Source organism: Meriones unguiculatus, chromosome 15, assembly GCF_030254825.1.
Source record: "Meriones unguiculatus strain TT.TT164.6M chromosome 15, Bangor_MerUng_6.1, whole genome shotgun sequence".
Taxonomy (NCBI): domain Eukaryota; kingdom Metazoa; phylum Chordata; class Mammalia; order Rodentia; family Muridae; genus Meriones; species Meriones unguiculatus.
In genome coordinates this window covers 71,891,320-71,911,306 of record NC_083362.1, presented here as the reverse complement: position 1 = coordinate 71,911,306, position 19,987 = coordinate 71,891,320, and the positions used below count along the sequence as shown (strand labels likewise).

The following is a 19,987-nucleotide window of genomic DNA, read 5'->3' as shown; positions in this document are numbered from 1 at the left end:
TCTGAGAAAAGCAGAAAAGGAATTATACCTCAGGTACTCTCTGGAGCCACCTGTCTCTCTGGGTAGAATACATATGTTCAAGAAACGGTTCTCCTGAAACAGCAGTGAGGGCAGTGAGCCATACCATGAACCCACAGAGAACAGCAGGATGCTGGGGGCTTGGAGAAGAGGAGGGAGTTAGCACAGACCATGAGTGAACACAGGCAAAGAGAGGTTATGAGACCTGTGAGGATTGTGCAGGTCTGATGACCCCAGGGTGGTCGTCGGTGTCAGCTTTTTTTATTAAAGATGTATTTTTATTGTTAATTTTATGTGTGATTATGTGCACGTGAATGCAGGTGCCTGAAGAGGCCAGAGGTGTCTGATTCCCCTGGAGCTAGAGTTACAGGACTCATGTGGGTGCTGGGAATGGAGCTCAGATCCTCCTCAAGAGCACTCTTAAGCCAGGAAGCCATCTCCCCAGCCCCCAGGTCAGCTTTTACAGGGTGAATGCAAGCTGAGGTCGGAATTGATACCCAGTTGGCTGAAGGCCAACTAAATATTTTCTAGATACTCTGAAACCTCTGGAAGTGTATTGGAAGAAACATGTCGACAAAGGCCGGCACACTATATGGCCACTGCTTTTCAAGTCAGTAGGTACTTGCTTAGGTCCCCAGGGATTCTGATTTCAGAGTCAGGGTGAGGCTGTGCTCAGGGGTAGAGCTCAAGGCTGAAATGCCCAACACTGCAGGAAAAGAAAACACCCTGGTGACTGGTGTGGACAGTCTGCAGACTACTCTAAGACCCATGAATGCGACCTTTGAACTGCTAGAGAAACAAGCGTACATGAGGACAGCCCCAAGCCAGCCCAGGGTCTGAGCAGACACACTTCAGTCCTGTGCAAACTGAGGGGAAGCACTAGCTCGGATCACTAAGGAGAGGAGGGGATGCCGGGCCACACAGCCTTGGACAGGTTTGGGTGAGAGAACAGATTTCTTTGGAAAAAGTTCAGCACAGTTTTGCTGAAGCCCTCTCACCTTTCTTCCCATTGTATCACTTGCCAATATCTTGAGCCCTTTTAAAATTTTTGGGGGGATGGGAAGCAGAGGGAGGTGGATCTTCAAGTTTGAGGCCAGCCTGGTCTACAGAGTGAGTTCCTGGACAGCCAGGGCTACACAAAGAAACCCTGGGGGTGGGGCCAGCATTTCATAGACTAGCCTCAGACTCATCACCATCCACACTGCCTCTCCCTCACATGGACGCAGCCATCACACCAGCTGCACGCTGTTCCTTTTAAGTTTTCAATATTTATTTCAGGTATGTACACTAGGGTGGAGTCAAAAGCTGACGTGAGTGAGTTGGGGATCACCTTCCACTGTGGGTTCCAGGGACTGAACTTAGACTGTAGGGTTGGCAGCGAGCACCTTCACCTGATAGTCCATCATGAGGGCCCCGGTGTTCTTTTGCAGTGGCAGATGTACCAGGCACTGAGTTTGACCTGCGTGGGGGATTCAGGCCACACTCGGAGACCATTCTGTGTATCCGTAAGAGGCTGCGCTCCACACAGGTCTGTCTTGACTAAACCCCCTCAGTAGGAGGAGGAGGATATGACAAATGGTTTTCCTAAGATGGGGATTTGCAGGAAGAGATGTTCCTGAGGACAAACAAAATCAAGAAAGCCCTCTTTACTGCTTACCCACCAAATTGGTTGGTTGTTGTTTGGTAGGTTGGTTTTGTTTCTAAGGTGCTAGGGGTGGTGGGCCTTACACATGCTGTATGTGTTCTACCATTGAGTGACAGCCCCAGCCCTAAGTATGTTTTTGAAAATAAGAGGGCTGGAAAGATGGCTTTAGTTAAAATAGAGTAACGCCCTTGCAGAGGAGCCCAGCACTGGCTCTGGCTGCCTCACAACTGCCCATAGCTCCAGCCCAGGGCATTGAATGCCTCAGACCTCCATGGCTACCCACACTCACAGACACAACATTTAAAAAAATAGGGGGACTGCAGAGATGGCGTGGCAGTTAGGAGCACTTACTACTCTTGCAGAGGACCTCAGTTCAGTTCCCAGCACCCACACGGCAACTGTGGTTAGTATCTAACTCCAGTTCTGGGAGATCCCGCACCCTCTTCTGACCTCCGTGAGCACCAGACACAGACCCAGTGCACATACCTATGAACAGGCAAACATTCATGTGTATTAGAACACATCAATCTGAAAATAAGCAAGAAAAGATGGGGCTGGAGAGACAGCTCAGAGGCTATCATCCATATGACGGCTCACAACAATCTGTAATCCAGCTCCAGGACAGCAGGCCTCATTTCTGCCCCCAACAGGTACTAGGCCTGCACGTGGAACTCACACATACATGCAGGCAAAATACTCATGCATACATTTTTGTTTGTTTTTTAAGAAAAGAAGGGGCTGGAGAGATGGCTCAGAGGTTAAGAACACTGGCTGTTCTTCCAAAGGTCCTGAGTTCAATTCCCAGCAACCACATGGTGGCTCATAGCCATCTATAGTGAAATCTAGTGCCCTCTTCTGGTGTGCAGGCACACATGCAGGCAGAATGCTATATAAATAATAAGTAAATCTTCAAAAAAAAAAAAAAAAAGGGAGAGAGGTCTTGTCCTCAGCTTTGCTTGGTTTTAACTCTTTTTGTTTTTCGAGACAGGGTTTCCCTGTGTAGTCTTGGCTGCCTTGGACTAGCTCTGTAGACCAGGCTGGCCTTGAACTTATGGAGATGCTATGTCTCTGCCTCCCTGAGTGCTGGGATTACGGGTGTGCGCCACCACGCCTGGCTTTGGCTTTAGCTTTGCATAGTCTTTCACTCCTGTCCCTCTATGTTTCAGGCTTTCTGGAAGTGTCTTGCCCCTCCTTGCCCTCCTCACCTCAAAGCTGCTGCCTCCCCTCTGTCTCTTTCTGGGGCTCCTCCCATGCTTCTTGCATCTATGGGGTACTTGACCCTTTCCCTTCCCTGGAAATTATTTTCTTATGTTTCAAGAACCCCTGTCTAGGTGTGCTGTTCCTTGCTCCTTGATAGTCTTTCCTTTCTTCTTCTTCCTCTTCTTCTTCCTCTTATTCTTCAATGAGTTAATTCTTTGACAGTGTCATACACATACACACACACACACACACACACACACACACACACACACGTCTTCATTTTCGTCCTGCTCCCTTGACCCAGTTTTTCTTTTAAGCTATTGTTTATCAAGAACAGACCGTGTGCCAGTCCATTAAGCCTTAAACCTTGACTCCCATTTCCTGAGCTTGCCTTCAGGCAGCAGACAGTAGACGGCGGAGACACCTTGCTGGAAGAAGTGAGCCCTCACCTTCCGGTAGTTTCCAGAAGGAAGAGGCAGGAAGAACTTCAAGTTCTGAGTCACACATTCAGGAAACAACGCTGTGGCGGCGGCAGACCCGGCCCAGAGGATTGATAGGCCTTCCCACCCCCAGCCAGCAGCCAACAGACTGAAAGCCAGGTTTCCTTTGCAAAATCTGTGAGACTGTGAGCAGTAGCAGCAGGAGTACATATGTCCAGTACTTGCCTCAGGACCGGAGAGAACTTGGCTGTGCTGGGCAGCAGCCACTGCCGGGCTGAAATCGGATGAGAAGGACAGAGTTGGGCAGAGTAGGTCCTGATGGCTCTGCCTTGCCACAGACTCAGATGTGAGTACCCTCTGTACAGATGGGCCGTGGCTACAAGAGCAGCTGTCCCCATTCTCCATCTTCCTCCGGCTAGATTCAAGTCTACAAACATCACTCTCTCCATCCCTCCTGCCCTTACTCTGGTCCCCCATAGCCAACTGGGACCAGGCACTGGCCGCCCCCATCCATCCCTAGTCATACTGCAGGTCATAGCCAGAAAGAATGTCCCAGATGCAAAGCTGATCCCTGTCTCTGCTAGGCGAACGTCATGTGCCCTTAGTCAAGATAAGCCTCTCTGCTAATTGTGTCAAGTTTACTTTCAGCACTTGCTCATGACCTAGTGTGTTCCAAAGCTCTCAAAACAGAGCCAGGTGTGGTGGTGTAATTTGGAGACTGAGGCCGGAAAATCTGAGTTCAATGCCAACCTAGATTACATAGCGAGACTGTCTCAAAAATGTCCTTTTCTGGTGGGCCCAGTGGGGCATGCCCTCAAACCCAACGCTAGGAAAGCAGAGGCAAGTAATCGCTGTGAATCTGAGGCTAATGCTAGTCTTTACACAGCAAGCTCCAGGACAGCTAGGGCTACACCGGAAAACCCTGTCTTCTCCACCCCCCATCCTTCCTATTAGTATTGGAGTTAGGGAGATGGTTCAGCAGTCAAGAGCACTTGTTGCCTGTGCAGAGGACTCAGATTTGATTGCTAGCACCTACATGGGGGTCCACATCCAGCCCCAACTCAAGTTCTAGGGGATCTCATACCTTCTCCTAGTTTCTGCAGACACCAGGCATGCATTTGGCACACATATACACATTCAGGCAAAAGACACACATGCACTAAATCTAAAGATTTTTCAAAACAAAACAACAAAAAAAACGTATATGTAGTCCTAGAAAGAAGGACCCATGCCTCACACTGACAGTTTCTTGCCAGGCATTATGACCCATGCCTCTAATGCAAGCACTCTGGAGGTAAAAGCAGGAGGATTAGGAGTTCAAGGCCACCTCTGGCTATATAATGAGTCCAAGACCAGCCTGGATTACATGAGACACTGTCTTTAAAAAAACCAACCAACCAAGGCTGGAGAGATGGCTCAGTGGTTAGGAGCACCGGCTGCTCTTCCAGAGGACTCCAGTCTGGTTCTGAGTACTTACATGGTAGCTCCCAAGCTTCTGTAACTCTCAATTCTAGAATATCCGACCCCCTCTTCTGGCCTCTGTCGGCATTGCATGCACATGATGCCCAGACACAACAGGGCAGGAAAAGCATTTGTACACATATAAGAAAAAAGAAAAAAAAATGTCAACCAATATATCAACCCTTGTTCCCAAGTGTTATTTTGGACTGAGTCAGGGTTGAGGTCACACAAAGCAATTTCTTTCAATCTTCCTAGCAAACATACTCCTAACGAAGGCTGAACACAGTTCAGCATTCAGCCTCTTTAAAATTGGTGACTGGTGAACAGTGCTGTCATGGACATCCTTGAGTGTAGTACCTGCCCCAGCACTTCTGCTGTGCTTAAGATAGTTTCCTGGAAGTGCAAGTTCTTGGTGAAGAGTATGTCTGTGGGGCCGCCAGGATGGCTTAGTAGGTAAAGGTGCTCGCTGCCAAGCCTGACGACCTGAGTTCAAACCACGGGACCAACTCTTACAACTTTTCCTCTCACCTACACATGCATGCTCACACACAACTAATTAAATTAAATGCACTTAAGAGCTGAGCGCAGTGATGCACGGCTGTAATTCCAGCACTCGGGAACACAGAGGCAGGTGGATCTCTGTGAGTTCCAGGCCAGCCTGGTCTACAAAGTGAGTCCAGGACAGCCAAGGCTACACAGAGAAACCCTGTCTCCAAAAGTAAAATAATAACAATAATAATAAATTTAAATGCACTTAAGAACATATGCTTTAGCTGGGCATGGTGGCTCATGTCTTTAATCCCAGCAGTCAGGAAGCAGAGGCAAGCAAGCTCAATCTCTGTGAGTTCAAGGCCAGCCTGCCTGGTATAAAAAATTGACTCCACGACTCACAGTGATCCTCCTGCTTCAGCCTCCTGGGTGTGGGATGACAGACCTGAGCCAGTCTGCCCAGTGTACTTTTTGGACCTTAATATAGAGGGTCGGAATGCTTCCCAGCTAGGTGTCCAGCCTTTGCTGTCTCCCCAGCCTGCTGCTGCCAGTCACATTCCTGGCCTAGGGCACACTGGCTCCTCTCTGAGCACAACTCCAGACTGCCTGTAACCAAAGGCTACGAAGTCCTAAGATAGACTATAGAAGCAGCTCCCAAAGGAATCGCCTCCTGCCCAGTTCAGCACATATTCCCTAAGCCCAGGCGAGGGCCTGTGTTTTGCAAGATCAGCTTTTCGGGACACCAATGTCCTTCAGTATGTTAATAGGCTCTATTGAAAAAAAAATCCAGGTCAAATAAATTTAGAGAGCTACATGTTAAGCTTTCTTGGAGACTCAGCACTCTTGGTTATGCTAAAGGCCCAATGGGCCCTTTACAAGGAAAAAAACAAACAAACCCTTCTCCTGTCATTTCAACAAATAGGATGGCTCTCACTGTCCGTCTCTCAGGGGTGCCTTCTTCAGACAAAGACTTGAAGCTTCCTGACCATGGGGAGGGGATTCCTCTCCAAGCAATTGAGCTAGTTGAGGGATGAGGGCAAAGCAAAACTAATAAAGCTATGGAGTCGGAGTGCCAAAGTCTGAAGAAAGGAAAGGAGCTTTTGGCAGAGGGTACATGGTGGGCCAGTCAGATGGCCCATCTATTGAGAGAGGTCTGAGAGGGACCAGAGTCCTGCTGGCCGTGAACTCATAGAGATCCTCCTGCCTCTGCCTCCCAAGTGCTAAGATATGGCCTTTGAAGGTCAGAGCTATTTTTGCTCTTGCAGAGGACCTGAGTTCAGTTCCCAAGACCCACTCCTATGGAGCTTACAACCATCTGTAACTCCAGTTTCAGGGGATTCACCCTTCTTCTGGCCTCTGTGGCCACCAGGTACAACATAGTGCACATACATACACATACATGCTCACATACATGCATGCAGACAAAACATTCATGCATGCATATAAAAAACAACAAACTGTCGCCAGGTGGCGGTGCACACCTTTAACCCCAGCACCCGGGAAGCAGAGCCGGACGGACTTCTGTGAGTTTCAGGCCAGCCAGGGCCCATAGCAAAACAGGGAGAGTGGGACTGAAAGATGGCTCAGTGGCCTCTAATGTTTGAATGCTCTGTCTGCATGTACACCTGCACGCCAGAAGAGGGCATCGGATCCCTTTTACATGGTCATGAGCCACCGTGTGGTTGCAGGGAATTAAACTCGGGACCTGTGGAAGAGCAGCCAGTGCTCTTAACCACCAACCCGATATAAATAAATCCTAAAAAAAAAAGAGAGATATGACTGTCTAGGTGCTTATGTCCAAACCTATGACCCTGACTTCATCCCTAGAAGCCACACGGTGGAAGGAAAGAACTGAGTTCTGACCTCCACATGAACACGCCTTTGAGCAGCAATCTCTGAGACTGGATGTACCTGTCTGTGCTCCCCGAGTCTGGAAGCCATGTCAGCCAGAAAAGGGGTGACCACCAGCCAGAGAAAAGCTGTCCTCCACCTTTGTCCATCTTTGCTTTGTCAAGACAGAGTTTCTCTGTGTAGCTCTGGCTGTCCTGGAACTTTCTCTGTAGACCAGGCTGTTGTCAAACTCAGGGGTCCTCCTGCCTCTGCCTCCCAAGTGCTGGGATCACCACCACTGCCCGGCTTGTCTTTGTCCATCTTTAATCTCCCAGGCTAGAGCTTGGAGCCCGGGCTTCTCCCTCTCTTTTGTCATGTTGGTGCTGGGGCTTGAACACAAGGCTTTAGACACACTAGCTCTGCCACTGAGCTACATTCCGCCTCTCCATTGACTACTTGTGAGTTTCAGTTACAGACAACAGAAGGTCAGCTCTGAAGCAGTAGACTGAAGGGCAGTGGCTGGTGTGTATAATTGAGACCATCTAGCTTCAGACATGCTGGACTTGGCAGTTCCTGAGTGTCTTTAGAACTTGTCCCCTGACCTCTCTGCTCAGCTCTGCTTTGCTGGCCTGCCTTCAGTCCCAGCCTCTTGGCCCACTGTCTGAGACCCCAAAACTAAATATCTACCCCCTTCCCAGATACTTGATTAAAAAAAAAAATAAAAACAGAAGCTAGAGAGGTGGTGGTGAAGAGCTTCTGCTATTGCTGAGGGCCCAGCACCATGCAGTGTCTCACGACTGCCCATATCTGGAGTGACAGGAGAGCTGACGCCCTGCTCTGGCCTCTGTGGGCATTGCATGCATGTGGTACACATACATGCTCATGCTCATAAATAAAAATAAATAGATTTCAAAAAGAAGAGCAAATAAACCGAGCATGCTAGTGCACGCCTCTGAGCCCAGCTCTCGGAAGGTAGAGGCAAGTGGATCTCTGAGTTCAAGGCCAGCCTAGCCTACAGAGAAAGTTCCAGGACAACCAGAGCTATACAGAGAAACCCGGTCTCAGAGAGAGAGAACTGAGTAAGTAAAGGCTAGCAAAGTAAAGGCAGCAGGTAAAGGCATTTGCTGCCAAGCCTAATGACCCTCAGAATTCACATGGTAGAAAGAACTAACTGGAAAGTTGTCCTCTGAGCTCTTCGTGTACGCCATGGCACATGGGGACCCCCCAAATACACTGGATGGATGGATAGATAGATAGATAGATAGATAGATAAAAATAGCTGGTGCATACTTTTAATTCCAGCACTTAGCAGGCATTAGCAGGCAGATGTCTGAATTTAAGACCAGCCTTGTCTATATAACAAGTCCCAGGCTAGCAAGGGCTCTACAGTGAGACCCTGTCTCACAAAAGGTAGAAGGGGTGGTCCAATGGTGAAATGGTTCACTGGGAAATGGTGCCTGTGGCCAAGCCTGACAATTTGATCATCAGGAACCACATGTGGAAACGAGAAAACCGATTCCTACAAGTTGTCCTTTGAGCCGAGCCTGGTAGCGCATGCCTGTAGTCCAGCACTCAGGGAGGCAGAGGTGGTGGCTTTCTGTGAGTTTGAGGCCAGCCTGATCTACAAAGCTAGTTCCAGGATAGCCAGAGCTACACAAAGAAACCCTGTCTTAAAAACAAAAAAACCTTGTCCTTTGATTTCCCAACATGCTATGGTATACATGTGTCCACACACATGTATGCGCACATTACGTAAGTGAATGTAATTGAAAAAGTAAAACAAGAGTCTGGAGAGACGGCTCAGTTATTAGAGGAACTTCCTGCTCTTCCACAGCAGTTTGATAGCCGTGCAGCCATGTGGGGTGACGCATAGCTGCCTAAAACTGATTCCGGGGTACTGCTGGCCCCCATTGTACCTGTGCTCACATGTGCTCACACACACTCGGGGTAAAGTGTACAAGTATATACGTGTGTGTGTCTATATATGTGCAGTATATTTATATGTATCTAATACATACTGGTTTTTCAGGACAGAGTTTCTCCATGTTGCCCTGGCTGAACTAGAACACTTTCTATAGTCCAGGCTGGCCTTGAACTCAAAGATCCACCTGCCTCTGCCTCCCAAGTGTTCGGATTTAAGGCATGTGCTACCACTGCCCAGCTAAAAATAAATGTTTTTAAGGAAAGAATAAAATAAAAATAATTGTTTAAAAATAAGTAAGTTGTGTCTGGAGAAGAGCTCAGAGCACTGGCTGCTCTTCCAGAATGTAAGGTTGGATTCCAGAATCCACCCGTCAGCTTACAACCATCTGTAACTCCAATTCTGGGGGAATCTGACGCCCTCCACAGACACACAGTGCATAGTCACACATACAGGCAAAACACCCACTTACATAAAAATAAAATAGTATTTTAATTAAAACCCCAGGGCTCCCTCTGATTGCGTGTCTTGGGTCATGGGCCGACTTTGAACCACTCAGTGCAGCCAGGACTAAGTCCAACGTTCAGCCTCAGTCTGGCCTGAGAGTTGTAAGAGGAACATTCTCCAGGAAGGAAAACAAACACACTATTTCAGGCGGTTATCACCAAAAGGATGGAGTGTCTCAAGTGACCAGCTGGCACTCCTTGTTACCATGGGAGCAGCTCTGATGAAGAGCCTCTGGACATGCATGTTCCAAGCTGGGTCCCTTATGCTGAGGACTTCACGGAATCCACACCAGCTACCAGCTTGCAGTATTTTCTCCAAGTCGCGTGCTCACACACCATCCACCCAGTGGATGAGCAGCGGCCAGGCGGCCTTAAACCCTGTCGGCTATTTCCCAAGCTAAGCATCCATAAGTCTTACAAGTTGAGGCAAGGAGGAGGTATCCAGAGAGGAGGGTCTCGGGGGGCAGCCTTCCCTGGCTGGCCCTATCTTTGGGTTAAAAACAAGCTGGCTGTGGTGCAGAACTGGAGCACACTTGTAGCAGAACTTGCCTGCTGCATATGTGTCCGAGGAGACCACAGCTGTGATGACAGACCAGACTGAGAGGATCTCTCAAAAGAGCTGGGCACAGGGCTTCTGTCACCATGAAAAAGAAAATGTCCACAAGGAGAGGACCACAGGTCAGAAGCCTGAGGCAGGCATGGCACACAGGCACTGACAACGCAGACAAAGCTGGATTGGCCCCACGAGGGCACTGTGTGCACAGACCATCTACAGTGAGCTAAGTACAGGCAAGGAACTGCAATGCTGGTCCCTGAGGGCAGTCCAGGACCCATAACTCAGGGGAGGCCGTAACACCCGAGCCTTAGGACTTTAGCTCTGCCTCCGAGGTCTCCCCTCCAGAAAAGGAACCAGGTCCTTGCGATGAGACATTACGTAACAGCATTGGAAATGCCACCGACTCCACATTTACTAGGGTTCCAGCAAGAGAGAGGGAGGGAAGTCTAATGCAGAGAGGCACCTCTCCTGGACCCGGTCCTTTGAAAGGACCTTTCCCAGACCTAACAAATCTTGTAAGCATCTGCTGTGTCCACTAGAGGGCACACTTTGCTCACAAATCTTCCAGAGTCCTTTGCTGGGCTTCGGCGATGTCAGCAGCGGGATCTTGGTGACCCTGAAAGGTCATTTGGAAAGGTCCCCAAGCAGTGGTTAATTGTGTGATAGGCTGGAGGCCAGGGAATACATTGCACTGAGAGTGATATTTCCCAGAACTAGTCTCTAAAGAAACAGAGGACTCAACTGCTGAAATAGGATGCAGGCTCAGGGTGCTAAGGAGACTAGGAAGTCAGCATTGAATGAGCCTTGCTTCAAGCCTCATGCTATTGTTTGTTCTCCAGAAGACAAGATTGAGGCCCCAGCAAGACTCACTCACTGGCTCCCTATTCGGATTGTCTACCTGCTGGCTCCAGCCTCAGAGAACAGGGTTAGCTGCATCCAGATCACAGCTGTTTGCCTGCTTTAGGGACCTCCCTTTCCTGGACTCTGGAAGCCCAGACTGACCAACTGTCCTGAGATGAGGTGGTTCGTTTGTTTCTTTCCTTGAGGAGGCAGCATAGAGATGAAGACTGGGCACACAAAGTTCTAAGGGAGCCCCAGGTTCTGATCCGGCATATTCCTGCTGAATGGTGATCTGGGGTCTGAGCAGCCCAACCAATGAGCAGGACTGTTACAACCACAGAACAGGAAGTCCTCTCAGCCCCAAGGTGGGAAGATGGGTGGAACACGCCAGACATGATACACTCCAGGGTGTGGTAGTACAGGGGAAGGCATTGGGTCCATTTCTCCAGCTGCCTTACAAGTACCCATTTCTCTCCCTTCTGACCTCACCCTTAACTCCAACCCTTCTCCCAGCCTTTCCTCTCCATTTGGTACTACTTCCTCCCTCACCCTCAAAATTTCCACTTCCCTTCCCAGGGAAGGTCTCTGTTCCCTCTTTAGTGGGGTCCAGGGTCTGAGTCATTATTTTTGTGTTTGTGTTTCCCTGAAACTTGCTCTGCAGCCCAGGCTAGCCTCAAACTCACAAGAGAGCCTCCCAGCTAAAGGCACGTGCCACCACTGCCTGGTTAAAGCATTGTAAATAAATGCTATTTGTTCCTAGGATCCCAGGAGTTGAGATGTAATCTTTGGGGCCAGGGAACTCAAGGCTGTGGCCATTCCTTAATTCTCCACTCCCTTCTCAGTCCAACCCTCCTCACACCTACCTGTTGTCTCTAGGTGAGGTCAGTTTCCCTCCCCTTCCCCCCATTGATAACTTACCTCCATGTATAACTCACAGCCCAGTCCTCAGCCTCTATCCACCTTGAAGATTAGACTTTTAATAGCTGAGATGATTCTTATCTCAAGGGTGTAACTCGGGCTCCAACCCCTCAGGCTGCCATAGCACCCCCTACAAGTGCTCTTCTCGCCCAGCTGAACAAATTGCCTAGCCTCCTCATGCAACTAGTCAGAGGTAAAATAAATCAAGTCACCTTGTAAAGCCAGAGCTTCCAAGAACATAGAACACTTTAGGACCTAAAGGTTTGGCAAGCAAGTACTAATGAGCCAACACTAGGAGGAGCCACTAAACTGTATTACCAGGACAACAGCCAGACTCACAACTTGGCCACTAACAAGGGCACATTTCTTCAGTCCACACCCGGCCCCAATGGCCAAGATCCAAGTCCCAGGAAGATTGGCACTATAGCAGTAAAGGATAAACCCAGTAGAACCTCCCCAGTGTCTGTGGCCAGGCCTTACCCACAGCTTTGTCCAGACTTTCTACTGATTAATGCCAAGGCTAACTTTTAACCCATTCAGCTCCAGGTACCACCCTTTCCCTTAAAAAAAAAAAAAAAGGGGGGGAGAGAATATGGGTATGGTGGTAATTAACCACTCAGGCTGAGGGACAGCATCCCCAAGAACCAGAAACACAAAAACCAGGCCGAGACACCATTGTTAGAACAACTCAGCAAAATAAAATTCCGGTTTATTGTTGGACATTGTTTCACACATACATCAAACAGGCCAAAAAAAAAAAAAAATAAACAGCAACTTCATAGACAAAAAAAAAAAAAAAAAAAAAAAAAGGGAAAAAAAGAAATCTTTTATCTTTGGCCTTTTTAACCATCTCATACAAACCAACTACTTATAGTACAGCTAAGTACATACACAAAAAAGTTACTGGAATGCTCGGAATAAGATTGTTTTTTTGTTGTTGTTTTTGTTTTTTTTTTACAAGGTTTTTTTTCTCCTTTGAGATTATAATGAACATGGTCACACCACAAGTAAAGTCAGAAGAGGACAGAGAACGCGCTGAAGGCTGGTTTGGTCACCCGTTATCATTAAAAATGGCTGACCCCTAATATGTACAAAAATATAAAATGTAAATAAAAAATACAAACAAATTTTCCTTTTAAAGTATTTTTAAGAAAGAAAGCAGGGCCTGGGAAGTTTGGTTCTTTTTCTCCCCTGTTGCAAATTCATGTTGTGGTTTTGGTGGGGTGGTGGAGAGCGCATGTCATCTGTGGGTGACACTGCCCGCTGTGGGGCGGGGCCTGCTTCTCTACTCGAAGGTGACCACGTTTAAATTCTGAGACGGGAAGTGGAGGGTGAATAGGTCATGGTGGCCTTAAGTTTAGCTTTTCCTGTTTGCTGTCTAGTCATCCTCATCAGTCTTCTGCTTCTTGGTGTCAACATCATCATCCTGCACAGAAAACAACAGCCCTGTCACTACAGGCTCCAGGATCAGCCAGAGAATTAGGCCCATACAGAACCCCAGATCCCTCCCAGTCATGCAGGAAAGCAAAGCTGGGATGTCCCACTCACTATCACCACTGCCCAACAACATAGCCAGAACCAACCCAAAGCTTGGGCATCTCAGGAAAAGGTTTAACTCACACTGCAAACCACAAGCCAGGACCTACCTCATCATCTTCAGCTACCCGCTTGCCCGTAGGAGCCTCAGTTTCCTCATCTTCATCTCCGTCCTCCTCCTCACCTGGAGAATCAAGGACCACATAAACCATCATCCTTCAATTATGGCCATCATTGGCTCTGACCTGTCTGTGCTACCTGCCAAAGACAGGCTGTCTAGCAGATCAAGTCTTGAATGAGTGGCCTGTCTAACCAGAGGGTGGAGTTATCAGAATTTGGGAAGGCCCCGAGACTCCGCCTGTACACTGCAGTTGGATGTGGTCCACTTGCCCAGAACCCCAACCTCTCCCTTCGGGCAGCAAAGGAACCTGAGGAAAACAGACTACTCACCGTCACCTTCTTCCTCCTCCTCCTCTTCCTCCCCACCTTCTTCCTCTTCTTCATCTACCTCATTGTCAGCCTCCTGCTCCCCATTTTCCTCATTCTGCTCGACAGAAAACACGCCTGCCATTAGCCACCTCCAAAGCAGGACTGCATGCCTAGTGCACCTTGCCCCTAACCAAGAGAAATGCCCATGCCAAACAATTACCACACACCTCCCAGCTTTGTAAAGTTAGAGAAGTTCCTTCCCTGATCCTCCAACACCCTTCACCATCCTAAACTCAGCTAAAAATTGAGAGCAGAAACTGAGAACAAAAGCCCCAGCTAAGTGGGCACTCACAGCATTCCCATTGGCAGGTGCGTCTCTTCCATTTTCTGCCTCCTCCACAACTTCCTTCTTCTCCTTCAAGTCCTTCAGAAGGAAGAGGAAACCCGTTAGTCTTCAGAACAATCCACGGCAGCCATCAGCCAAAGGGCTGAGAATTAGATAAACTCAAAGCCTGTGGTCCAGATCCTAGGATTTCCGTTTTCTAGACAGGAAAACAGGGTAAATTTAAGTGCCCGACTTCAGCTACCATATGGCACCACAGCCTCAAACCCGCCAGGCCGGGCAGACAAGCTTGGGAACTGTGGCCCTCACCTGCACACCCTTCACCGCCTGTTCCCAGCTAGAGGGAGCTCCACCCCGTAGAAACGCTTCTTTCTTGGAAGGCGGTGGCTGTGTGCCGTGCCATAAATAAATAAGGTAGTGGAGGGAGGAGCCTGGTGATGGTGAATCGCTCAAAGATGGATGGGAGAATCCGGGAGGATTCTTGAGCCAAACACCATTAAGTCACACCAGCCATGATTGGTACTAGGTACCTCCCGGCTGCCATAGCCCGAACAAGTAACTAGCTGGCACTCTGGAAAACGGCAGGCTTGGGGCCCGACCGCTGGATAACTTTTTCCACTCCGTGGCTGACAAGGCAGGCCACTCACCCACGGGCCCAGGAAAATGGCGCCGCTAAGCCGCGAGGTTCTACTTTAGGTGACCTGCCGGCGCTGGCGGGTTCGCGCCCATAGGCCTGCTTCGAGGACCCCACGGCGCTCGCTCCCGCCCCCTGGCGGCCGAAGCCCGGGGGAGTGGGGGCGGGGTGGCAGCGGCGCGCAAGCGCACAACTCTCAGCGAACTACGCGCGCGAGCCTCAGCACGCACCGCGCGCAAAGAGCACGTGGCCCGGGCGCCCTGGAGACCCGACGTCTCGCTCCCCTAGGTGAGCGTAGGTCCAGCTATGTGACGCCCCCTTCGGTCGCCACTGCGGGGGTCAACGCGCGGCTTCCGCCTCCAGTTTTGGCGCGCAAAGTCCCGCGGGAGGCCACCGGGGAGTCGAAGCTGCTCGGCTCCGGGCCTCGGGACCGTCGGGGGCGCACTCCCCAGGAGCGGCGGGCCTCGCGGGAGTTCACCCTGGAAAGAAAGTCCCGCCGAGGCCCGAGCGGCGCGAGGCGACATGCCGCTGGCAGGTCAGTCTGCAGGAGCCCGCGGGGCCGCTCCGAGTGCGCTCCCGGTCGCTCAGCCCCGGGCCGCACGGCTAAGGCGGGATGCCGGGCGGCACCAAGGTGACTCTCCGCGGACCTCCCCACCGCAGGCCGAGTGGGGCGCGACCATCGGGATCTGAGTGCAGCGCGGCCCGGGGCCCGGCCAGGCTGGGGATGGAGGCTCCGCGGGGCGGGCAGCGTCCACAGGAGCCGCCGCCTCACGGCAGGAGCGCGGGCTGCGCGGCCGCCGCGTCCCCGGCGCTGCAGAGTAGCCGCGGGGGGCGCCCTGGCCGCCGGCGTGTCGCCGCCTCACTTTCCCTTTCCTCCCCCTCCGGCGCGTGGGCTCGCCGCCCGTGCCCAAACCCCGCGGGCCGCCAACGCCACCGCGCCGGGCCCGGTCCCCGCCGCCGGCCCGCGACCCCCGGGGCGGACAGCCCGCCGCCTCCGCCAGCAGCCCCGCGGCGCGCCGCCCATCCGCGTCATCCCCGCTCGGTCCGGACAGCCCGCCGCCGGCCGCTCCGGGGCGCGAACCCAGGCGCTAACAAAGAGCAGCGCGGCCGGCGGCCCGCACACGCGCCCCCCGCACTTCCGACGCGCCCGAGTTTCAAAGTTCGCTCCGTGAGCCGCGGCCCCCAGAGCCCCGCTCCCGCTCAGCGACCTGCCAGCAAGTTCCGCGGGCCGGCGGGCGGCCCTCCCGTCCGCGCCGAGCTCCGCGCCGCCCCCGGGCCGCCGGCCGGCTCCCGACGGCCGCCCGCACGCCCGCGCCCCCTCCCCCGCACACAAAGAGGGGGTGTCCGGGCCGTCGCGCGGCCGGGGGTCCCCCCGTGAGGCCCTCACGGCGGACTCGGCCCCGGCCGGCCGCCACGCGCCCTGCACGGCCCGGGCCCCGGCCCCGGCGCGAGGACCCCGAGGGGGCGGGCGGCGCGCAGCCTCACCTTGGTGGTGATCTCGGAGCTGGTGTCCACTGCCGCGTCTGACATGGTGGGGCACGCCGGTGGTCCGATGCAGCCGAGGGGGACAGAAACCGAGCTCGAGGACTCTGGCGAGAGGGCTGCCGGAGTCCGCGGTGGAGGAGGAGGCGGGCGGCGAAGGCGGCTGCGGCGAGCGGGGAGCGGGACCCGGGAACAATGCAAAGATGGCTTTTCGGAGCAGCCAGTGGGGGACTCACGCGGCGCCAGAACCTTTAATATAGATTAGTGGGCGGTGCTCGCGCACCCTCGCCCCCTCGCCATTGGCCGGGTCCCGGGAGCGGGCGTCTGCTCATTGGCTCGATTCCGAACAATGGGCAAGTGAGCTTAAAGCGGCAGAGCCCCGGCCGGGCGCGCGCCGCGCCGTCCCCCGCCGCACTGTCATTCAGAGTCTCTAATTTGTTGGGTCCCCGCTCGGCCGGGGAGGGGGTCTCGCGCGCGTGCGCGCCCCCGCCGCTGTTTTGCTAAAGCTTCTGACGCAGGGAAGCGGAGCGCGGCAAAGCCGCCCGCCCAGCCCCCGTCCTCCCCCTCCCTCGCGCCTGCTCGGAAGGAGGGGGAGGGGGACGGGGCCGGAGGCCGCCCGCGAGGGGGAGGGGAGGGCGAGCGCGGGGCGGCGCTTGCCCCGGGCGGTGCCCGCGTGGTTCCCGCGCCCACGGCCGGCCCGCGCCTTCGACCAAGGGCTGTGCCCGTCCCGTTGAACGGGAGGCCCCAGGCGGGCGCGCTGGTTCCCCCGCCGCCGCCGCCACCCCCGGGCCCGCCGTGCGCGGCCGCCTCGTGCGTGGGCTCCGCGCCAAGTACACACTTGGGCACTCCGAGTTGGGACTTGGTGCCCGGGGCCATCGAGCGTCTGCCCTCGAGCCCGACAGTTTTTGGGCCTCACGCCGCGTAGCGGTCGGTGTCCGCGCCTCAGGGCTCCGGTGGCCGTCGGCAGGGAGAGGTCACTGCCGTCGCAGCAGCCGCTCCACCGTCCAGGGCCCCGCCCGGCCATCGAGTTCACCCCTTTCCCCACACCCTGGGGGCTCCTGTGGGTATATGAACGCGCGCAACAGGGAGAAACCGGTCTCTTAGGCCATTAGTGTCAGTCCTTGCGGGAGTTCCTTCAAACTTGAGCCATTTAAGGAACCACGCGGAGCTTTGAGAAAAGAAAACGCTAAAGACGCCACACTCAAGATGGCGCCGGACTCGACAAGCGTGGCGTGACGAGGCCACCCAGCTCGCACGAGCGGCTTCTGAACGCTGCATCACTCCTTTTTTATCGCCGTCGCGCCCGGATGTCGAACTAAACAATTTGTTCTGCGAAAAGAAAGACCAGAATGGCTCTAAGCGGACTCCGAGAGGCGACCTTTGCCACACACAAGATGGCGGCAGATGGCGTCCGATCGTGTGTCGCCAGCAGGGGGCGCCCAACACGGAAGGCGGGACTTCGAAGAAGCCCGCGCCCATTGGCTGAGAGTGGCGGGCGAACACAAAGTTGACGCTTTGCGTCCTGCGATTGGCCGTTCCTGCCGTCCGTCTCCTGGGGGCTCGCGGAATCGGGAGTGGGAAAAACCCGGAGTTTGGGATTCGAGAGGGCGGATGGCTGCCAAGTTCCGTAGAGCTTTGAGGTCGAGGCAAGGAGCCTGAACTGCCTTTGTCGTTGCCTTGGGCGCCCTGGCTCACCCCCACCTGGAGGCTCCTTTACTGAGCTGGAAGCGACGGGCGGAACGCAGTGTCGGCGAGCTGCTGTGGTTAGACCGGGGTCTGGCCGCGAGCCGCACGTGGCCGGCCCGCATCCCCGCGGCACGTGCCAGTCGCGCCGCAAGCCTCTCGGGCCTCCGCGAGCGACTTTGCCTTTAAGGAGAAGGCCTTGCCGCCGCCCTTTGGCCTGCGTCTACTGCCGTTGTCCAGCGGTCGCTCCTGTCCCCGGAGCCCCTGGCAACAGAGGGCTTTGCACTCGCCGAGCACACTGAGGGCTGGAGATGGTTATCTCCCCCAGGTGGATCACCCCAGCGCCCCAGGTTGCACAAACTGTCCCAGAATTCTAAATCTGCCCCACCCCCGCCTTCTGCCGTTACTGTGGCGAAGATCTGAAGCCACTCTCCTTAAATGGGGAAGGGCGTTTGAGCCACAGCTGCCTAAAACCCTCTTTGGTAGGAGATGTGGAGGGATTGTGCTTCACGGTAAACAGAGAGTGCCTTCTAGCCGGGACTTATTAAGCTCCTCTTACTCTGCAGATGAGTCTTCTACAAAGCCCAGATGCACAAAGAGCTTGGCCTATGCCACACACATCTTAGCAGCTGTGGCTTCTGAGTCCACACCTAAAGACGAGACCAGGTTCTTGGGAAGCTGAGGGAGGAGAGGTGGCAGGCAGTCAGTGAGCCGCTGGATGAGTATGAATTTCCCTCGAAGAACTGCTTTATCTGGTCTTGGACAGCTCCCCTGCCCATATACTAGATGGTAGGGAGGAAGCTCAAGCGTCCGGATCTAGAAGCACCACCTAAATTTAAGGGAAGCTTACCGACCGCCTGCTGAATTCGTGACAGTGAGTATCCATTTATGCATTTACGGAATCAGGAAGACAAATCCAGAGGCTCTAGAAAGGGACTTAGAGTTACCGAGTAAACCATGGTCGGAGCTCTGGCTCTCTCCCAGCAGCATTGAAAGTCATCCCTGGGTCTTCTGTCTGGCCACAGGAGGTTGGCAGCCAGGAACTGCTGCAGTTTTTGAGGCTTTGAAGAGTCCCTTTCCTTGTCGTTCTACCTCTTCAGCTGTTTCTGAGAGGGCTGTTCTTCCAGTCTCCTCTTCTCTTCCACTCATCCATGCATCTTGGGCCTTTGGCTGCTCCAGAGGAAGGAAATGAGGCCCTGCTGTGGTGCTGCTCAAATCTCAAAAACAAGGTAGTGAGCACTAGGAGGCCACATTTCTTCCTCCAGAGCAGATCGAGGGTGTTCTGGACCTGCCTGAGAGCTTCGTTCTGTGCGGGTAGCCCAGATGGCCTCAGGGCAGGTTCACTTTTAGGGCTTTTTTTTCCCCCTAGGCACACCTTCCCCAGCAGACCTGACTCATTGATTTCACAGACCTGGCCATGTAGGTACTTGGCGTGCAGTCAAGGATGGCTCCTAAGCCATTCCCAAGTGTGCCTCAGTGACTGTCTCAGCGTTCTGCCTGACACCTAAAACAAACCTGACGAGCTGGGTCAGATTCGGGGCCTGCCGAAATGGCACCCAGGATGAAGATGCTGCCTCGCCTGAGGGCTTGAGCTCATCTCTGGGGTCCACATGGTAGACGGAGAGAAACTCCCAGGAGATGTCTGCTGGCCTCCATGTGTGTGCCCTCCTCCCCGCACAGATACATGTAATTATTGTTTGGTTGGTTTGGTTACGCTTTTCCAAATCAAGTTTTCTCTGTATAGCCCCAGCTGTCCTGGAACTCTCTCTTTGTAGACCAGACTAGTCTTGAATTCAGAGATCCACCTGCCTCTGCCTCCTTCCACTGGGATTAAAGGGGTATGTCACTATGGCCAGCCATAGACATGTAATTTTTTTAATTAAAAAATATATTTGAGAGCCAGGCAGTGGTGCTGCACAACTTTAATCCCAGCACTTGGGAGACAGAGGCAGGTGGATCTCTTGAGTTCAAGACCATTCTAGTCTACAGAGTAAGTTCCAGGACAGCCAGGGCTACACAGAGAAACTCTGTCTCAGAAAAAAAATAAAAAAATTAA

At 53.0% G+C, this 19,987-nt stretch overlaps 1 protein-coding gene across 1 annotated transcript; it reads right to left on the bottom strand.

Moving 5' to 3' along the window:
- Window positions 1-12,499: 12,499 nt before the first annotated feature.
- Window positions 12,500-16,503, bottom strand: Ptma (prothymosin alpha). The gene is made up of 5 exons (XM_021661305.2): window positions 16,252-16,503; window positions 14,142-14,213; window positions 13,811-13,904; window positions 13,471-13,544; window positions 12,500-13,250 (listed from the first exon to the last, which is right to left on the bottom strand). Exons 1-5 carry the CDS (start codon window positions 16,294-16,296, stop codon window positions 13,203-13,205), a joined length of 333 nt encoding a protein of 110 aa, XP_021516980.1. The 5' UTR covers window positions 16,297-16,503; the 3' UTR covers window positions 12,500-13,202.
- Between the last annotated feature and the right edge of the window lie 3,484 nt (window positions 16,504-19,987).